This window comes from Anastrepha ludens, chromosome 3 (assembly GCF_028408465.1).
Source record: "Anastrepha ludens isolate Willacy chromosome 3, idAnaLude1.1, whole genome shotgun sequence".
Lineage (NCBI taxonomy): Eukaryota > Metazoa > Arthropoda > Insecta > Diptera > Tephritidae > Anastrepha > Anastrepha ludens.
This window is the reverse complement of record NC_071499.1, coordinates 41,494,013-41,511,953: the sequence shown is the minus strand read 5'-3', so window position 1 is coordinate 41,511,953 and position 17,941 is coordinate 41,494,013. Positions and strand designations below refer to the sequence as shown.

Genomic DNA, 17,941 nt, shown 5'->3' with positions numbered 1-17,941 from the left:
TGGCAACTCTAAACATACATTTTTCTAATTAAAGCATTCTTCTTTCTTTTGAAACATATTTCAAAAGATACCCATATCCTAATAACCTATACATTTGGTAATTAATTTATATTTGTGCATTAAAGAAAAGGTGGCAACGCCATTCAAAAATATTTTTAAAGCATTATATGCCATATTTTATGTGATGCTCACAGGCCATTACTTAAATTTGTTGTGTACATAATAAACATTTTCGTATTAAGTAAGTTGGCAACTCTATACATACGTTTTTCTAATTAAAACATTCTTCTTTCCTTTGACACACATTTTGTTAGATACCCAAATCCTAATAAACTATACATTTTTGTAAATCATTTATATTTGTGCATTAAAAATTAAGTGGCAGCACTATGCAAATATTTTCAGATTACAAAGTTACTCAACTGGCTTTCTTTTATGCTGTGTAAATAGTAAATAAAGTAAGTTGGCAACGCCATAACATTTTTTTTTATTAAAGCTTTCTTTCTTATTGTGAACAGATTTTGTTTTATGTCTTTTGATGTATATTTTTCCCTTAAAAATTAGGTGGCAACGTCTTAAAAAAATTTATTTTTATTTCTTTGATGAAACGCTCTTCGTTTGACTCCTATGCATTAGTACTTAATTTTAGAGTTTTTAAATAAAAATTAGGTGGCAACGCTATAAAAATAGTTTCTGGATTAAAGTATCTTTAAATACATTTACTTTCATACTCATACTGTAATATAATATTTTTTCTGTTATTTAATAAATAACTTTTTTAAATAGGTGGCATCACCATGCAAAAATAAATTTTTTAACAAACTATTTTTTCAGGAAAAATACGATTTCAAATGCAAAAAGTGGTTGTATAGTGGTTTTTGAAATTTTCACATTTTTCATGTACACACACATACATATATTTTTATACATTTGTGTATGTAAATAAAGGGTGGTTAAATTTTAAGGGCCGATGTTGAATGTGAACCACACCTAAACGTCAACGACACCGTCGGACTTCTTTCTTTGGGGTTATTTGAAAGAAAATGTGTACGTCGATAAGCCAGCAACAATTCAAGAGCTAAAGGATGAGATAATTCGGCACATTAACGGCATAGAAAAACCTCAATTATGCCTCAACGTCATCGAAAATTTGGACCATCGGTTGGAGGTGTTCCGCCGAGGCCGCGGCGGCCATTTGGCCGATATTTGGTTTTATGCGTAATTGAGTCATACCAGTATTATCATAATTAAGAGAAATTACAATAATTTTCTAAAAAAATTGTATTTTATTCAAAATCAACCCCGGCCCTTGAAACTTAACCACCCTTTATATATAGAGATATTCCTAATGAAGAATAATAGTTTTTGCTGCACACCTAATTCACAATTATAGCATTGCAGCGCTGCCACTTTGAATTTTGATTTTGAACTCAAATCATATAATGGTAAAACCCCGCTAAATATTTTTTTCACGCAGCCCCTGTCAGACACCAGCCCCGCCTTTCCGGCGTAGCGTGCAACATACGTCAGGAAGTGAGTCGACTTTGATGATGATTTGGCTGTTTAACTCACTATTTGCAACCAAAGTGAATCGAAATGAACTAAATAAAATCACAGCAACTGGGAGAGCGCGGAGGTCTTATAAGATTACCTAAGGTTAGAAACAGACAACGGCACGTTGGTAACCGTTGTGAATGGCTGCAGTACCAGCTAGCATAGCTATTAGTCTCGTTTGAGTAATGCCGTGGTTTAGTTGCCAAAATAGCATACAAAGATAACATACAGAGATTTGGCCGCGACTGTTCTTAAATCCTTACACAATCAACAATTAAAATAATTAGCTGCAACTAGTAGCATCATTACAGGCGAACGCGTAACATGTGCCAGGCATTAATTAATTAATAACACGACCACGAGCAACAACAAAAAAACACAAAGTGAAAAAGGTGAAAAAAAATTAAAGCTTATTTTAAATAAACTCTTTTTGCACTTAATTGGCACAAAAAGAAAAAAAAAATGTCACTACCAAACGTTCCCCCCATACCAACCACGGAGGTGGCACAACTGATTGACCTACATTTGGGAGAATTACGCGGCGCGGATCCCTCGTGGGTGCTAACCGATTCGCCGATTTCCGGGCGCGGAGTGTTCGCGCGACGTGACATCAAAAGCGGTGAGCTGATATTTCGCGAGAGCGCGCTACTCAATGGTCCCACTGCCTCCAACGATACGAACTTGAATACCTGTACGATATGTTTTCGCCTGCTCGAGGGCCCCATGGAGCAAGTACTCTGTGCTGCCGGCTGTTCTCTACCAATTTGTAATGCATGCGGTCAGTCAGAGCGCCATGCAATGGATTGTAAACTCTTTCGCTCGTGGCGGCCCAAGGATACAACGCGCGTACATCCGCACTCGTTGCGCATATTGAGTGTTGTGCGTTGCTACTTTTTGGCGCCGGAGAAGCGTAAATTATTGTTGGCCATGCAGGTTAACAGTGATAAATATTATCTGCGTGAAGTGGAGCGCGCAGCGAAATGTTTTGAAAATTTCCCCCAGGACAAGGATAGGCTGAGCTACGCCTATCACACTGTGTGTGCGTGCAATACGAATGCCTATGAGGTGCGCAGTATTGTGGATGGCCATGAGACAATGGTACGCGGGCTCTTCGCATTGGCAGGATTTATGAATCACAATTGTACGCCGAACTCGTCACATCACTTCGAGGATGGACAGACAATTGTGGTGACGGCGGCGCGCGATATAGCGCAAGGCGAGGAGATCACAGCGACATATACGAAAATCTTGTGGAATACGTTATCGCGTCAACTTTTTCTTCGTGCTACCAAACACTTTGTGTGCAGCTGCAAGCGCTGCTCGGATCCGACGGTGAGTTATGGGAGGGTAATTAAATTTGCTATTCAACTGTGAAAGATTTTTACAAAAAAAAATATACCAAAAAAAAAGTTTTTTTTTACGCTAATCAAGTTTTCTTCTACACAAAGATTCAGATTTTTGATTTTTTTAATTATTAAATTCAGCCAAAGTGGGCGTGTGAAATATGTGACACTGTGTATGCCTACAGTTAAATACTTGCCTGCACCTCTAAATACAAAGAAACCAGAGAAATTTAATAAAAATATTCGTAGCAAAATTTTCTAGTCAACTAAAATACATGGAGCAATAAACTATTAAAATGAATGATACCAGCCAGCTCTGCATAGTATAAATAACTTAAACTTATATAATTTCTTCCTAAGACTACATTTTCTTCTGCTTCTATTGTTAAAAAATTTCGCACAAATTTTGTTAAGGAAATTCCTACAACTCATCAAAATCTATTCTCCTTGATTTTTTGTATTTCATGCTATGCCAAGAAAAGGAAATTCAAAAACACTGCGTTTAAAAAAACGATGCAAAATAAGCGCACACCTGTTGATTTATCACTGCAAAGAAATCGAGCAATTTGTGATGACTACATCACATTGTTGTCTTGGCGGGTCGTGTGGCGCACGCCACAACCACAACCTCAAAGCTAGACAGCGTAGCGCACATGGTCGAAATTAATTGCTGCACAGTGGGAAGCGACAAAATAAATATGTTCTCTTAATCGATTTAGTATATTTTATATGTTAAACATTAAGTTTCGTGTTTTGATGCAATTTAAAAAAAAAAAAACAACGCATTCATATCTCTAGCTCAAGAATCTATAGGATTTTAAAAAATGTTTTATATGAAAACACACTTTTATCGATTCTAAAGCAAGCATTTCTTAAATTTTTCACTATTGTGGGGATCAATTATATCATGGCAAGTTTGAAACATCCATTGAAAACTTAGTATTCTATGCATTTCAAAAAAAAAAAATACTCAATGGTAGGCGCTAGTATTTTCTGTTTACGACCAGCTGATTTGCAAGCGTTCAGAAAGTAACGCACATTCTTTTTGTTATAAAGGTTGGTTAAGTTTTAAGGGCCGGTGTTGATTTTGAAAAAAAATACAATTTTTTTAGGAAATTACTGTCACTTCTCTTTATTATGATAATACAGGGTGGCTGATGAAAGCCGCTACCAAAAAAAAATTGAATAACTTTTTTTCTTTTTAAGTTATCTGTTCCATTTTTGTTTTAATTTGCAGATTGATCTTTAAAATTTATTAAAATGGATAACTGGGACACGCAAACAAGAATTTGGATAGTCCGCCGCTATCACGCACTGGAGTCCGTAGTTTTGGTACAGAGAGAGTACAGGCGGATGTTTGGCGGCGATCCCCCGAGCAGATGGACCATAATGAGACTGGTGAATAATTTTGCTGAGCAAGGAACAGTCGCAAGAAGGCCTTATCATCGAAACCCACCAGTTCGGACGGAGGAAACGATCGCTGCTGTAGCTGCAGCTATACAAAGCAATCCAAGGGTTTCAACAAGAAGCTTATCTGCTCAACTTGGTGTCAGCCGACAGTCTTTGCAAACAATAATGCACAAAGATTTAGACTTATTTCCCTACAAAATTCAAATGGTTAACAAACTGAATGCAGCAGACTTGCCGATTCACTTAGAATTTTGCCAGAAGATCCTGCAAATGGTGGAAGAAGACCAAAACATGTTAAACTGCCTTCTCATGTCTGATGAGGCCCATTTCGATTTAAACGGCAATGTGAACAAACAAAATTGCCGAATATGGAGTACTTCTAACCCACAGATACTCCACGAGACGGAATTGCACCCTCTTCGCGTGACAGTGTGGTGTGCGGTTTCTTCACGCTGTATTGTCGGGCCTTATTTTTTTGAAGAAAATGGTCACACCGTTACGGTTACTGGAGACCGTTATTTGAAAATGCTGAAAGAATTTTTCTATCCAGAACTACGCCGAAAGAGGATTCCTTTCAACTCTGTGTGGTTTCAACAAGATGGGGCAACGTCTCACATAGCCCAGACTGTTATGACAGAGTTGCGACGAAAATTTCCCAATAAACTGATTTCAAGAAACTCCGAATTTCGTTGGCCCCCCAGGTCGCCTGACCTTACTGCACCTGACTTTTTCTTGTGGGGTTTATGTAAACAAGAAGTTTATAAAACAAAGCCAACAAATTTGGATGAACTAAAACATTCCATTCGGGCAACAATTGCGGCTATTCCTGTCGCAACTCTCAAAGCAGCAATGAACAACTTTTTACTAAGATGCCGCACTTGTGTCAACGAGCATGGGGGGCATTTAAATTCAATTATTTTTAAAACTAGTTAAGCTACATTTAATAAAATTTAATGACCTTCAACTTGAAAAAAAATAAATGAATTCCATACACTAAAAAAAAAGTTATTTGAGTTTCTTAATGTAGCAAAATTCATCAGCCACCCTGTACTTGTATGGCTCAATTACGAAAGGAACAAAATATCGGCCAAATGGCCGCCACGGCCTCGGCGGCGCACCTCCATCCGATGGTCCAAATTTTCGATGACGCTGAGGCATAATTGAGGTTCTATGCCGTTAATGTGCCGAATTTTCTCATCCTTTAGCTCTTGAATTGTTGCTGGCTTATCGACGTACACCTTTTCTTTCAAATAAGCCCAAAGAAAGAAGTCCAACGGTGTCAAGTCACATGATCTTGGCGGCCAATTGACATCGCCGCGACGTGAGACTATTCGGCCATCAAATGTTTCGTTAGCTTTGGCACCGTCCTGTTCAAACCACATATCGTCCACATCCATATCTTCCAATTTGGGCCATAAAAAGTTCGTTATCATCGCACGATAGCGAGCACTATTCACAGTAACTGCCTGACCGGCCTCATTGTGGAAAAAATACAGCCCAATGATGCCGCCGGCCCATAAACCGCACAAAACAGTCACTCGTTCTGGGTGCATTGGTGTTTCGCCAATCACTCTTGGATTACACTAGTCTACAAGGAAAAGTATCCGAAATAATTTAAACTAATATCTGCTTCTCTGTCCATGCAAAATTCGGATTGATAACTAAAATTAATTTATTAGTTTGAGTTTTCGAGATATCCTAACCTAAAGGTGCAAAAAACCCCATTTTTGCCCATATTTCAGGTTATGTAGCCTTGCAGATGTTTTCTTTCACCAAAATTAAAGGATGGCATCTTTAAATACAATCCTTCTTTTTTCAAATGGCGTTTTGTTTGCTCAAATATCATTTTTTTTCGCAGAGATATCGCATTTTGAAATTTTCATGTTTCGAAATTTTCCTACACCTGAAAATCGATTAAGATAACATAGACATGATATAGTCGCTTACTAATTTTCTTGGGTTTGAGGGCCTGAAATATATGGATTAATAGTATGTAAATTTGGAGTTTGTGGGAAAGCCTGCTTGCGGTTATGTGGGTTAGCCTGCTCGCGGTATGATAGGGGTGGTTTCTAGGGGTTAGGGCTGTGTGTGACTCGGTACCCAAAGGTTAGATAGTGTAGGGATGTGGTGAGTCAGCACACTTATGGTGTGAGACAAAATTTTAAGAAAAATAAGACTCAATTCAAGAAAATTAGTAATCGAATATATCATGTCTATGTTATCTTAATCGATTTTCAGGTGTAGGAAAATTTCGAAACATGAAAATTTCAAAATGCGATATCTCTGCGAAAAAAAATGATATTTGAGCAAACAAAACGCCATTTGAAAAAAGAAGGATTGTATTTAAAGATGCCATCCTTTAATTTTGGTGAAAGAAAACATCTGCAAGGCTACATAACCTCAAATATGGGCAAAAATGGGGTTTTTTGCACTTTTAGGTTAGGATATCTCGAAAACTCAAACTAATAGAGCAATTCTGAGGCCAGATTTGGATTCAGCGCATCATAAACCTTCGGAAATATATAGTCTGGTTTCTGGGTCTGAATGTTGGTTAAATTTTGTCGGCCTGTGTTATCATTCGCCCAAATGCGGCAATTCTGCTTATTGAGGGGAAACTGTGCCTCATCACTGAAGATGATTTTCTTCGAAAATTGGTCATTCACTGTTGCCATTTCCTGCCACCATTCTGACCATTGACGACGCTTGAAATGGTCAAGAGGCTTTAGTTCCTGAGTCGATTGCACCTTGTAAGCGTGTGAATACACGTCTTTATGCATAATGTCCATCAATGACGAGCGTGAAAGGTGCGATTGTTGGGCACGACGACTAGTTGAGGTGGACGGCTCTTCAACCACACTATCGGGAACAGCAGCTATATTTTCTGCAGTACGAGCTGTACGAGCTGGTGTTGTCACAACTCCTACAGACCCGGTTTGCTCAAACTTTTGCACAATTTTTCCGATTGTACGCACATTTGGACGATTAAATTGACCGAAAAAATCACGAAGTCCGCGATATGCATTTTAATTTGAACGCCCGTTTTCATAATAAGCCTGAATAACTTTAACGCGTTGCTCGATTGTGTATCTTTCCATAGTTCAGATTGAGTTAGTTTGAGACTCAAAAATGTCAAATGAAATGCAGAAAAACTTGACGTTTAGGTGTGGTTCACTTTCAAAATCGGCCCTTAAAATTTAACCACCCTATATTTTGTTGGCAGCTATTTTCACATAGCAGGTCTTCCTTCCAAAGGTAGGTACTCGTAGGAAGGGTGGCTGTCGCTATGACACACTTAGACTTTTCATAGCTCCATTGGTAATAAGATAAAAAAAATGTTGCGCATGGACGGAAAAGTTCCGTGTCTTACTAAGAAAACACTTTTTTTTCTTCTCAAAATTAGCTTCACTTATTAATGTAATTTCTATCAAGAACAATGCAATCCTTCCAGCGCAGCTCTAATATTTCAATACCACTTTTGTAAAACCATTTATTGTTTGCTTCAAAATAGGCCTAAGTTTCAGAGACAACCTGGGAGTGGGAGCAATTCGAAGTTCAATTCATATAGTTTTGCCATTGTTTTGACTGACTTGGGACACGGTGCGTTGTCTTAATGCACAGTCAATAGTGAACAGACGCGGCACACACTTTGGACAGAGCTTTCTCATAGTCGAATGCTCATGGAATATATAACCTAGGCGATCTTTTGATATCTTTACGATGTCAGTTAGCTCACGCAACTTCACTTTTCGATCATTTAAAACGATTTTGTGGTTTTTTTTTTATGTTTTCTAGTGTTACCACCTCATTTGCTCGCAGTGGGTGTCTTTACGACCACTTGAGCTCAGCAAATCATGGTTTCATTGTTGTTTCTTATGGAGCGGAGTCCCTATAACACTTTTAAAGCCATTGCTTTGTTTAAATGGTATAGAGTGTTAAAATTAAAACACGAAACTTAATCCATTGCTTTGAAAATAACAAAATAACAAAAGTAGCTAATGAATAGAATATCAACTTTTCAGCTCATGTGTTAATTATCAATTAGGGCGAGAGGTAGAAGAGAGTTTAAAAACAGTTAACTTTTGTAAACAAAAATTAGAAGTTAGGTCAGATTAATCTAAATAGGGCAATTAATACGGAAGCGACTATATAGAAAGAAAAAAGTTGCCTGTAAACAAAAGAAAATATAAGCAAGAAGTGCTAAATTCGACCCGACGCATATTTCAATAAAATTGAAATTGGGTTGGCTGTTAATTTTTGGCCTCGGTAGTCTAGCGTAAGTGCACTAGCCTGCCATCCCAGAGGTTATGGGTTCGAATTCCACGTAAAGCACGGTCCTTGCCCTTTTCCAAATTTACCTACTTTCCCTGTTTAAAAAAAAAAATCCTCCAATTCCATTCCTCAACCCCAAAAACTTATCCTTTGTATCCTTACTCTCGCACAATAGTCTGCGCATTATTTGCATTGTGGCTGCTAAAAACAGACAAAAACAAAAAAAACACACAGTTACGTATTGTATGAATGGCGCCAGCAAGAGTAAGCGGGCGGCCACGGTAATAGCGCAGACACTCGATATTTAGCGAAGTCTTCAGCCATCAGTGCGATCCTTCTGACAGAAAAATGTGAGACACAGATGGCGCTCCAAGCAGTAAGAAGGCGTTGTTCCTAAGCAACGACAGGTGGATAATTCCACTACTTAGACTGGTAGCGGCAGGCTAATCACCTACCCTGTCAAAAATCATTGTCGAGGCCCTATGCTCCCGAGAGGAGTTAACAGGGGAAAAAAACAAAAATATTTTTGGAACCAAACAAACTTGTAGACAATAAGAGTTATAACTTTTAACATCAGAGGGATGAACGGAAATTTAGTCTAAATATTATATATAAAAAGTGGGCATAGTTTTTAACCCCTCTGAATAATTTTTATGTCGGATCTGAATGACGTGGCGTTAGGCAATTTTTATTTAGTCGATGTCAAAAAACATCCATTTACCAAAAAGGGATGTGGTATCGCTCGTTTTCCAAAATTTCTCATTCTCCTCCTACGACTGCGCGAGGGAGCAAAGGGCCACAGGTTTACGTTTATACGTCTTAGTAAATTTGAGTACTGTTGAGGACATGAGAAATGTACCTGATCAATGTACTTAGTTTAAAGCTGGGTAGCCACCATTCACGCCAAGTAGGCGCTTGTATTGTAACTGACAGTCAAAAGGGCAACGGGAAATTCTCTTTTGCGCGCTGTTCGGCATCGGCGGTGATTAAATTTTTAAGCTTAGTTTTAAAACAAGGCGCATTCTCTAAAGGTGGTGGCACTAGACCAACAACAATGTTTTATGCGTTTGATTGTCAAAGCAAAGTATTTGCAAAGTAGAAAACAAAGAATGAATTCGCCTTGTTTCATTCTGGGCTGACAGCTACGTGAACACGGCGAAAGAAAAAAAAAACAAGTCAGCTGATTTACCGATACCACCTTTAGTAGATTAGCCATGGTTTTAAAATGAATGCAAGATTTAACATTTGTTGCAATTAAATGGCAAATAAAAAAATTAAATTAAATAAAATGCCATAAAACTAAAGAAACTAAAACGGTTTAAAAACAAAAAATAAATTATATAAAAACAATGAAAAATAAACCAAGTACCTTTTCTTCATTTATATCCTTTATATTGGAGGTGGGCATAGAGTTTCACTAACTAATTCTGCAAATTCACTGTGGGCCGATTAATGGCACCGCGACATGCGCAAACTTCGCAAACGTTGAAACATTCACACAAACATTATCACTAATTTCTCCTGCATATCCACATGCTAGCGGGATTATGCCGTTTGTTTGACAGCTTCATTCATGCGCAAGTACTGACAAATGAGAGCAGCTGTTAGTCAGTTGTCAGCAAGCGATCAGTGTATGTATGTATTAAGTATGTTTCTGTGTTGGTGTGGCGAATGAACGTGAAACAAATAAATCACGGAAAGAATAATTTATTTTGGGTACTTATGTTTCTCATCCACAAATTTATAAAATTTCAAATTTCAAAAAGGCCAAGATTGCACAATATGAACTCAATTCTGTTGGCGCTCTCTAAAACGAATTTACAATTTATTATACTCTTTATTAAAAAAAAAAAAAAAAAAAAAAAATTGTATTTGTAAAAGGTACTTAGCCATGTACTACTGTGATACAAGTGCGACTTTTGAATGTCAACAACAAGAACTTGAGTTATTGAGACATTCCAATCCTTGTAACCCAAGTATTTCGGACGTTGGCATCAATTCATATAAAAATTGGTTTGTTTGGGGGCATGAGAATAATAAAAGTGAATGGAAAAATTAAAAAAAAAAAAAATTAATAATTTTCAGATTTATTCACAATGAAAATTTTGGCATAGAGCTTTTACAATTTTTTGTTTAATGTTTTAGGCAAAATAATATTTAAAAAAATTATTTGTTGAGAAGAAAGTTTGTTTTCCTTGTTTGTTGCCCTGTCTTGCGTTGGTTTCGTTAATCTATTGATTTCTGACAGGGTGGGCCTGTCGCTACCAGTCCTAAATATTGGGAATGCCCACCTATCGTGGCTTAGGAACAACGCCTTCTTACTGTTTCGAGCGCCATCAATGTTTCACATTTTTCTGCACAGGATCGCACAGATGGTTGTGCTGTGTGTGCGCTATTACCGCACAGATGGTTGAGGACTTCGCTAAATTTGATGTGTCTGCGCTGAGAAGAAAGTTATTTATGTATTTTGGTTTAAAATTTTTGTAAAAAAAACTCTTTGTTTAAAATGTTTGTAAAATAAATGTTTTTGTCTAAATTGTTAGTATAACTACTCAAGAAAATGTGGTAAAAATTTTAAAGCGAAATTCGCTTTATTCCCGATTCTATGTGCACTTAAGTGAGCGATACGATCCTTTATTTCAAATACGTTTTTCTCGCAACGACTTTTTTTATACGGTAGCAACGATTCCCCGAACTCTAATGAACCGATTTTAATTTTCTTTTTTTTCAAAATGTTTGCTATTGCATTGGCTATCGTTGTAAGTAGCCGATTTTCAAAAGTTTGAAAATACAAATTTTGTTGGGCCTGTTGAAAATCAAAAAAATGGTGAAAAACACATATCGAAATTCAAATCAACACCATTTTGTCAAAAAATAAAAAACGGCTACGCACAACGATAGCCATTATTGTGTAGATTAATAAAAATTTTTGGTTTTTTGATTTCGGATGATTATTCATTGCTGTATCGCTGCCACCAGATAACGTCATTTTTTTTTAGCGCGTTACGTTTATTTACATAAATTTGTCAATTTTTAATATTTTTTAATAAAAATTTACATCAACATAGTTTAATACATATATAATAAATTACCTTTTGCCCGATCCTCGAATAATCATTCCTACTTACAAAAAAAAAATTCCCAAAAACCGAATATTTTTTGACCCCCAACAGTGGCGTTCCCCCTTAAGTAATAGCTGAGACTGCGCTCAGTAATCCCTGCCACTTTCATAATATATTCTTGCCCTATTCACTATTAATTCGCACCCTACACCATTATTGCTTCTTTCAACACTATTTTTAATACACAAATATAGTTAATAAAACAACAAAAACCATATAATGCAAAGTTTCAAACTTCGTACAAAATTGTTCAAAATTTCATCACAACTTTCAACATTTTAACCAGAATCTATAAAATTTTTCTGGGTATTTAGTTTTATAGCTTATTGAAATGTGGTGAAAGTTTTAAGTGACTCCAAAATACCGTTGATTTTTGACATTTTTTTATGCTGAGGTGTGATGCCTTTTCAGTGCCAAAGTCATTGCTCGAATTTTTGTATATGGAAGAAAAGTATGTAGATATACTCGTAGCAACATTTGTTTTTCCTGACGTAATAACAAAACTCATTCTGTAGCAAAACGTCACCTCGTTTGAATTCGGAAAGCCCACAAAACTCGTTGGCTCGTGTTGACGCTTCATCACCAAAAGTCAAAGCGACTCATTTACATTTGGAAAAGAGGCCATCCTCATCGGCTGTAACGCAAATGCCACGCATACCATTGGGGTCCCTCTTTTTTTATTAGCCGTAATCTTCTTATTTGAAAAAGGAGCAACACCAATACGATTGTATTCCCAGCATCGGAAATATTATGCGGTTGGTAAGATAGTCTTGATATCACTCTTTCGACTAATTCATCTGCGATTAGGGTGGATAATTGGGAGGTTTCTCAGATAAATTCCTTTTCGGATCACAGGTTGCTCATGTTCGAAAAACCATGTCTCCCAACAGGAACCGAATGGTTTCTGTTCAATAGGGTTTTCAACAAGAAGTTGAACAGGCGTAAATTTTCTAACTGATCAACTAAACAAGCAGGGTGAACACTTAGACATTTGTCCAGTATCTTTTAACAAGTAAGACTTTCTTTTCTGTTGAAGCAAGACGCTGATCGACTTGAAAGCGAAGGTTAGGAGGGTTTTTAATGAATGAAACTTTCAAACTTACCGCGTAATTTTCAATGAATATAAAAAGCCATTAAATATATGAAACGCAATTCTTGGAAAGAGTACTGCGGATCCATTGAATTCGTGAAGAATTCTGTCAGACTGAACCAGATTCTTTCGAGGGACAACTTCTGAAGAACACTTGTAAAAAGCAACGACGGGGAGTGGGGGTTGAATCTGTAGAATAATCCTTGTCTATCCTGGTAAATATTAATTTTCCGGAAAATTCTGTTGCCTCATATGACATTGTCCACATGAGTCCACAGGCTGGATCTTTCACTGAAATCTATCCTGTCTGTTGACGGAGTCACTTGGGCAGTCTATAGTTTTTTCCCCTTTAAATCTCTTGGTTTTGACGCTATCTCTCCTGTGATGCGTCAGAAAACAAGTCCCGCGGTGGTTTCTGTCCTGCAAGAAATCTGCAAGGCGTGCATCGCTTTTAATTACATCCCCGCCAACTAGAATATAAAAAGGCCTGCTTTCATACCAACTTTGATACCTGGGCGGACACGACTCGGCCAAGAATTTCTGGCCTATGAGTCTTACCTCATTTCCCCTAAAGGTGAAAGATTGACCGATTATCATATCCGATTGCACATCGAATCCAAAGGATCTGCAGCGCAATATGCTTACCTGAAGAGGAAATCTATTGAAATAGCCATAAACGAGGTGGTAGGGGCTGAGGAAAAGTGTTTGGAGTGCAAACAATTCACTTTGGCGGCCTTCATAGATATAGGAAGAGATTTTAATAACGTTAGGGTGGAGTCAATTGCCATTGCGTTAGATAGACTAAAGATGGAAACACTTATGTGTTCCTGGATCTCGTCTCTGCCTGCCTTTAGGGAAAATAATGCGGAGGTAGGAGTGGCTAAAATCACTAGATTCGTGCACAAGGGAACGATGGAGGGTGGTGTTCTTCTGCCTCTCTTTAGCCTAGTTGGTGATAATGTTAAATAAGGGTGGGGTTAAGTTACAACCATACGCCGATGAGTTGAATTTAATGGTATCGGGATCATTTCCCTCAGTCATGGCTGAGATTTGAGAAACTCATTGAGTCACTGGGCTGCTAGTTGCGGCCTCACAGTCAATTCTGATTAAACGAAGCTGAATCCATTTACCAGAAAATATAAACCTCCACCCTGTATCCTTCTCAGATTATATAACCAAGTTTTCTCGCTTTCATCGGAAGTTAAATATCTGGGAATGATGCTTGGTTCCAAGCTCCATTGGCAACTATATATTGAAAATCGGATAAAGAAGGCCAGTATAGCCTCTACTGCTGTTAATCTATGTTCGGCAAAAAATGAGAACTCAAGCTACAGGTCGTTCCTTGGATGTACAACGTAATAGTTCTGCCAATTTTAACTTATGGGTGTCTTTTATGCTTTGTTTTACGATGACAATGCCAAAATTGTCATATTCACATTGGCATGGCCATATCTTACAACAAAAGTATTAACCTACGTACTTTACCATATATCAGATCGATGCTTGATGCATGCGAAGTTTGCAATTTAAAGATTTTTCAAAATAAATTTTGGTTATTTTTCATTGACTTTTGCTATAATAATAGCGCTGTATTGCTGATAATTAGGTTGACTTAATTTTTTTTTTTTTTTGAAGTGAAACTTCTTAGGCGTCGATAGACGAGCGAGAATGGAGAATAAAATTTCAAGGCTATGCAACGTTTTGGGCATTTTCGTTCCGCGAGAGAGAAAAAAGATATAACGTAAAGGAAAAGGAGAGAGAGAGCTATATCTTAGATACGCATTAGCCTATTTTTCCAGAGTTTTTCCTTGTGGTTGATAATTTCTAGTGAGAAATAACACTGCCTACTTTTTGGCGATTGTTTGTTGGTGCAAACTTGTAGGAAATATATTTTTGGTGCTTACTTTTTGGCGTTATATTACCTTGGTGCCTACTGCTTGGAGCGTTTTTTGATCCAATTTTTTTGGGTTTTTTTTTTGTGCCTCCTTTTTGGTGCTTATTTCCGTTTCCTGTCTAGTGCTTGTGCGTACTATAAAGTGCTATCCATTCCGGTGTCGGATTTATTGGTATTGCCTTGCGGTAATTTGTGCCGTTGCTGCAATCCTGGAATCGCTGCGTTTTTGCGGGTGATAACCTCTCGGAGTAGTGAACGTTCTTGCCACGGTTTGTGTCCGGCGTTTACCTACACCGGTCGACCATTCTCCGTTTTTTGTAAATTTTGTCTATTTTATTCTCTGCAAATATTGTGATTTTATTTAGATATACATTCTTTTTTTCTCTCTCTCTCTCTCTCTCATTCTTTCTGGGGTCTCTCCTTCTTTCTTTGTCTGCCTTGAAAGTTTCACTTCTGTTATGTGTATATACTATGCTACACGCACTTTTTCTTTTTACATTTGTTTTTAAGATATCCATTCACCCAATGCTAATTTATATTCAAACTCAAATTATGCTATTTGAATTCATTTTCATTAAATGAGAAATTTAACACTTAGTAAAAATTTTAATTTTTTTATAAACTTGGCACAATTGAAATATGCTTCACTGTAAAATAAAATCGCATGCGATTTTTCTACTACTCGCGAAGCAAAATATCACAGCTTTCTCACATATCGCATGCTATAAAGTTCTTAAGCTAAAGCTCTCCATTTGTCTGGTGCTCGCTCTCAGTCGATAAATATATGTGTGTATGCAAGATAGAAATAACATAGCCAACCTTTTAGAATAATTAGAAAAATATTTGTGCTTATTCATTTACATGCAGTGGCACTGTAAAAGCAGGAGAGTGGGGTTGGCTCATATGCTTAAAGGGCAATGATGGCAAACTTGTTGAAAGGCCTTGAACGCACGTGTGCAAAGTACCATCAAATGAAAGGGAAAATTCGATAAAAAACATTAAGTTGCGCATATGAAAATAATACTTGCGTGTAAAACAAAGTAAAAGCTAAATATACATACATGTACATACATAAGTGTATATATGTGTGCTTAGGCGTGCCTGCGTGTCGGTACGCTAATGATACTATATGTCAAGTAATAAAATTGTAAATAAGGAAGTAAATTCCATTATAATATTGCGCATACGCCACGTACGACAGTGTAAATGCGAGTATAAGCAAACTTAGCTGCCTGCAGGGTTAGGGAGTATCCAAGTTCAAAATTTTGATAAAGGTTTCGTTAAATGATGTAATTTAATTGGGGTGGTCTAAGTTCAATGGCATGCACCATTTTGTAATATTGACTCCAGTTTGCAAGATAACGGTATCTGAAAATTGTGAGCGCAAAGAGCCGCATATTTGAACGATCAGTCCTATGGGAGCTTGATGATAAAATGGCCCTATTGATGCTTTTGTGATGCAGAAATAACTGAGATTATTTTTATAATATAAAGATGTGCAAAATTTTAGCAGAATAGTTTTAAAAATGAGGGATTTATTTACAACAAAGTTAAAGCGGAAGCAAATTTGTTAAACAAAATATTAAAAATAAATAAAAAAATATTAAAATGTATTAAAAATAATATTTTCTTTAAGTTCAAAATTTATGATGTAAAGTTGTTTCTAAATGAGCACTCAGTGAATTCAAGAGAAATTTTCAAATTCTATTATCTATAAAAGTTCTGCCAATTTGGCAGCAAACGGGGAACTCCATTGAATTAAGAATGCCCCAATTAAGTTAGGCCAACTAACAAAACCTTTGCCCCAATTTTAAATTTGCACAGTGTAAATATTAATTTCTGGCCCCCCTATAAGGAAATTTATGATTATTTTCGCCGTTTAGCGTCAAAAAAATTAGAAAATCTGAGCACGATGTTATTTTAGAACAATTTTTTTTATATGTATGTCAAAGAAATGGTAATTTTTGCGTTTTGCTTTATAGATATTGATCGTATTTACAATTAAGATCAGGTAAGGGCCGCACAACCAATATTTTGTAAAATATTCTTAACAATATCATTCTTTTCTTAATAGGTAGCTAAATTGAGTCCTAAAGTCACTCAACCCTAAAGTCTCTCACTTTTTTTGGGTTCCGATTCGTTCTCTAAAACTGGAGAATATTTACAGATTTGCCAAAGAATCTGGAAAATTCTCACAGGACTAACTATCTCTATCTCTATTATTTCCTATCTCTTTCTCTGATACTTTCTCTTTCTCTCCTTGACTATCTACCCCCTTACCAGAGCTTTTAATACAATGGGCGTTTTAGCCTGAGTGTTTTAGGAGCCACCAAATCTCCTGCTGCTCGTTGGCTCGACCTTTTCAAATTTCAAAGTCACTCAGCCCAGTCTGGTAGAGTTTGGTATTAAATTTAAGGGGTACTATGAGAATGGACAGCATAAGCGTCTAGTATTTAAAGTCTCCAAATGTGGTTATGATGTTATAAACACTGACTAAGAATCGAGCAGTGCCAGTATCAGTATGGGTACCTGCTTGTATGAGTATTATTATATTTTTACTGTCTGCCAAATAGATGCATCATTCGATGATCAGCGAAAGCTGAATTTTTAATTATCTGGATGGAAATTCCAGTTATTTACCGTTAGTAATTGCATTTCATGTCTCACAAAATACATAAAAATTAAGCGCAGCATTAAATTATTTTACACTTGTTTGTTTGTTTAAGAGTATTTTTTTCAAGGAATTAAAAAAAAAAAATATATATATAAATATTAAAAGATGGTAATAATTAGTATCGAGTTAAGTAGGCATGTTTTTTCATGCGCTGCAGTTATTGTTTATTTACTTAAATTTGTTGCCAGCTTATTTGTATATTTAGTGAATATGGGTTTCTTTGAACACTCATTAAGCCTTCTACTTCTGTAGCCGAGTAAAGACTTTTGTGTGCATTAAATTAAATTTAATTAAAAATATTTGCAAATCATACAAGCAAAAAATGTCAATAAGAGGCTAAATCACACGCTGAATAGAAATAAAATAAATAAAAAAACACTCTAAATAAAGTGACAAAAATGGGAGCTCGACACCTAATTTCTGGCTTGAGCGGATGGAGGAACAACACAAGTTGCAGACAAGAAGAAGTCTGGTCAAAGAGATTTCGGAACGAAGAGCGAGTTCAGTTAGCATCTTCTGCAAATCGCGCAAGAGTATTCTAATCAGGCGATAACTACAGGGTCCAGCACTGGAAGTGTAACCAAT

The 17,941-nt window shown here is 36.7% G+C and overlaps 1 protein-coding gene across 1 annotated transcript in view; it reads left to right on the top strand.

Annotated features, from left to right (window-relative positions):
- The first annotated feature begins 1,728 nt into the window (after positions 1-1,728).
- Positions 1,729-17,941, top strand: part of LOC128857812 (SET domain-containing protein SmydA-8) — a 39,382-nt gene continuing 23,169 nt past the window's right edge. The window contains exon 1 of the mRNA XM_054093589.1: positions 1,729-2,886. Coding sequence (XP_053949564.1) covers positions 2,017-2,886 — 870 coding nt within the window. The 5' untranslated portion in view covers positions 1,729-2,016. The remainder of the gene's footprint in view (positions 2,887-17,941) is intronic.